Here is a 3,117-nt window from a genome sequence, read left to right on the forward strand (position 1 = left end):
TTGCTGGTGACCAAGTGGAGGTCAGGGGGTACATTGAGTTAAGAACGACATTCACAGATGGGGCGGTGTCGCGAACAGAGAAGATCAGGTACTTGGTCGTGAATGCCCCTTCAGCATACAACGTCCTGTTAGGAAGGCCAACGCTCAACAGGATAGGAGCTGTGCCCTCCACTAGGCATATGAAGGTCAAACTACCTTCGATGGAAGGGGTGGTTATCACCATCCGCTCTGATCAAAAGGAAGCAAAGAAATGCTATGAAAACAGCCTCAGAAATAGGCGATCAGTGTGCCATGTAAGCACAACGCCACCCCCTGGTGCAGGTCCCGGCCAGGAGGACCGGCGAGTAGGCACAACACTTCAAGTAATCGCTGAGGGGGATGCGGCGATGCCAGATGTGGCGAGCATCGCAGAGATAGAGGAAGAAGGTGACCGCCTGGAGACCACCAGGGAGTCAAGAATCGCAAGGGCGGGTCATCGCCAGTGAAAGGAGGCCCCAGCCGATCAAGGATTGGCTCGAGAAGGAGATCGGCGGAAAGACATTCAAGCTGGGAAAAACCCTAGATGACGAAAAGCGGGATCAGATCGCCAAGGTAATAAGTAGACATCTGGATGCGTTTGCGTGGTCCGCCTCAGATATGCCGGGGATTGATCCCAACCTCTTGTCCCATCGTTTGGCAATGGACCCCCAAGTCAAGCCAGTCCGCCAAAGAAGGAGGAAGTTCAATGAAGAAAGAAGGCAGGCGATTAGGGAGGAAACACAGAAACTCCTATCCGCAGGCCACATCAAGGAAGTGCAGTATCCGGAATGGCTTGCTAATGTTGTGTTGGTAAAGAAGAGCAACGGGAGATGGCGAATGTGCGTCGATTTCACAGATCTGAACAAGGCGTGTCCAAAGGATTCCTTCCCTTTGCCCAGCATAGATGGCCTGGTAGATAATGCAGTAGGGTGCAAACTGTTAAGTTTCCTGGATGCCTTCTCGGGGTACAACCAGATAAAGATGCAACCCATGGATGAGGAAAAAACTGCCTTCATGACGGAAAGGTCGTGCTATAGTTACAGGGTGATGCCCTTCGGGATGAAGAACGCGGGAGCCACGTATCAGAGGCTAATGGATAAAGTGCTTGCGCCCATGCTAGGGAGGAACGTACAAGCTTATGTCGATGACATGGTCGTGACATCCCCGGAAAAGAATCGGCACGTTGCCGATCTAGAGGAACTATTCGCTACAATAGCCAAGTACAGGCTGAAGCTAAACCCCGAGAAGTGCATTTTCGGCGTAGAAGCGGGAAAGTTCTTGGGTTTCCTCTTAACCGAAAGAGGAATCGAGGCGAATCCTGATAAGTGTGCTGCCATCCTAGCAAAGAGAAGCCCTGCCACTATCAAGGAGGTACAACAGCTTACAGGCCGGATGGCCGCCCTATCGCGGTTCGTATCTGCCAGTGGGGAGAGGGGCCACCCGTATTTCTAGTGTTTGAAAAGAAATAACAGGTTTGTCTGGACGAGATAGTGTGAAGAGGCTTTCGTGAAACTCAAGGAGTACTTGGCGAGCCCGCCGGTTCTGTGCAAACCCCAAGTGGGAACGCCCCTCAAGTTATACTTCGCCGTTACTGAAAGGGCGTTGAGCGCGGTGCTCGTACAAGAACAAGATCAAATTTAGAAACCTATCTACTTTGTCAGTAAGGTGTTACAAGGTCCGGAAGTGAGATACCAAGCCTTAGAGAAAGCGGCGCTGGCAGTCGTGTTTTCAGCGAGAAGGCTACGACATTACTTCCAGAGCTTCGAAGTATGGGTGATGACTGACTTGCCCATCCAAAAGGTTCTAAAGAAACTGGATGTAGCTGGAAGGATGGTAAAATGGGTGGTGGAGTTGTCAGAGTTCGACGTCAAGTACGAACCCCGAGGACCGATTAAAGGGCCAATATTCGCCGACTTTGTGGTCGAGCTGTCCGCTGAGACGACGCATAATGCCGGAAGTGATGATCGTTGGGTACTCTCGGTTGATGGGTCGTCCAACCAGCTAGGTAGTGGGGTTGGAGTCATTTTGGAAGGACCCAACAGTGTGTTAATAGAACAATCCCTGAGGTTTTCCTTCAAAACCAGCAATAATCAGGCGGAATATGAGGCATTGATTGCCGATATCCTTTTGGCAAAGGAAATGGGGGCGAAGGCACTGATGGCCAAGAGCGACTCTTTGCTGATCACCAGGCAGGTGACCGGCGAATTCCAGGCCAAGGATCCACAAATGGCGGCTTACCTAGAGTATGTACAGGAGCTGAGAAGTTCTTTTGCCTTGTTCGAAGTGGTGCACGTACCAAGGGAGCAGAATCCCCGAGCTGACTTGCTTGCCAAGCTCGCCAATTCAGGCAAGGGGGGCAGGCAAAGGACAGTTATACAAGAAACTCTAAAGACACCTCGAGGGTTCGCAGCAAACCACTAGGTTCTTCAAGTTTGCAAGTCAACGGAAGGGATAGCAAGGAGTCATCGATCGTTAACTCAGGAAACCTTGAGAGCACTGAGAGTTAGGGCGCACCCAGTGGAGGAAGCGAAGACAACGCGAGTTTGCGCCGTTTACCAACCAAATACATGGATAACACCATACCAGCGGTACTGATGAGAATCAAAAAGATGTTATCAATAGAAGATATGGACAAGGGCCAAAGCATTTAAAGTTCTTCTTATTAGTCTTTGCAAAAGATGAGGCCCAAGCCCAAAGCCCAAGCCCAAGAAGGCCCAAGCCCAAGAAGCCCAAGTCCAAACCATGAGGGGGAAGGCCAAGCATTAAATAAAAGAGCATCATTTGAATGACTCTTGTAGGAGGTGTGGATATTAAATAAATAGGTGTGAATGTATTAGAGAGAGTCACATTGTCCATGTGACTTAGTAGGGAGGTGTAGGTGTAGTTTTTAGGAGGTGTCATAGTAGAAAAAGGTCACACCTCCCATGTGACTTGTTTTTGGTGGGAATTTCAAATGAGTTTCATTTGAATTTTCCCACCTATTTTTCAGCACCTCTTAGGCTATAAATAAGGTGCTTGCCTTTGTAAAATGCAGATTTGGAAATTAGAAGTAGAGAAACTCTACTCAAGTTTAGAGAGAAATTGTGAGTCTTGTTGTCT

The 3,117-nt window shown here is 49.3% G+C and overlaps 1 protein-coding gene across 1 annotated transcript; it reads left to right on the forward strand.

Moving 5' to 3' along the window:
* The first annotated feature begins 1,794 nt into the window (after nucleotides 1–1,794).
* Nucleotides 1,795–2,439, forward strand: LOC137815232 (uncharacterized). The gene has a single exon (XM_068618334.1). It carries the CDS (start codon nucleotides 1,795–1,797, stop codon nucleotides 2,437–2,439), a length of 645 nt encoding a protein of 214 aa, XP_068474435.1.
* The last annotated feature ends 678 nt before the right edge of the window (nucleotides 2,440–3,117 follow it).

Source organism: Phaseolus vulgaris, chromosome 10 (assembly GCF_000499845.2).
Source record: "Phaseolus vulgaris cultivar G19833 chromosome 10, P. vulgaris v2.0, whole genome shotgun sequence".
In the NCBI taxonomy this organism is placed as follows: domain Eukaryota; kingdom Viridiplantae; phylum Streptophyta; class Magnoliopsida; order Fabales; family Fabaceae; genus Phaseolus; species Phaseolus vulgaris.

Excerpts from the sequence above, each read along its gene's own strand:
- LOC137815232 (XM_068618334.1), top strand. The coding sequence starts at position 1,795 with ATGACTGACTTGCCCATCCAAAAGGTTCTAAAGAAACTGGATGTAGCT.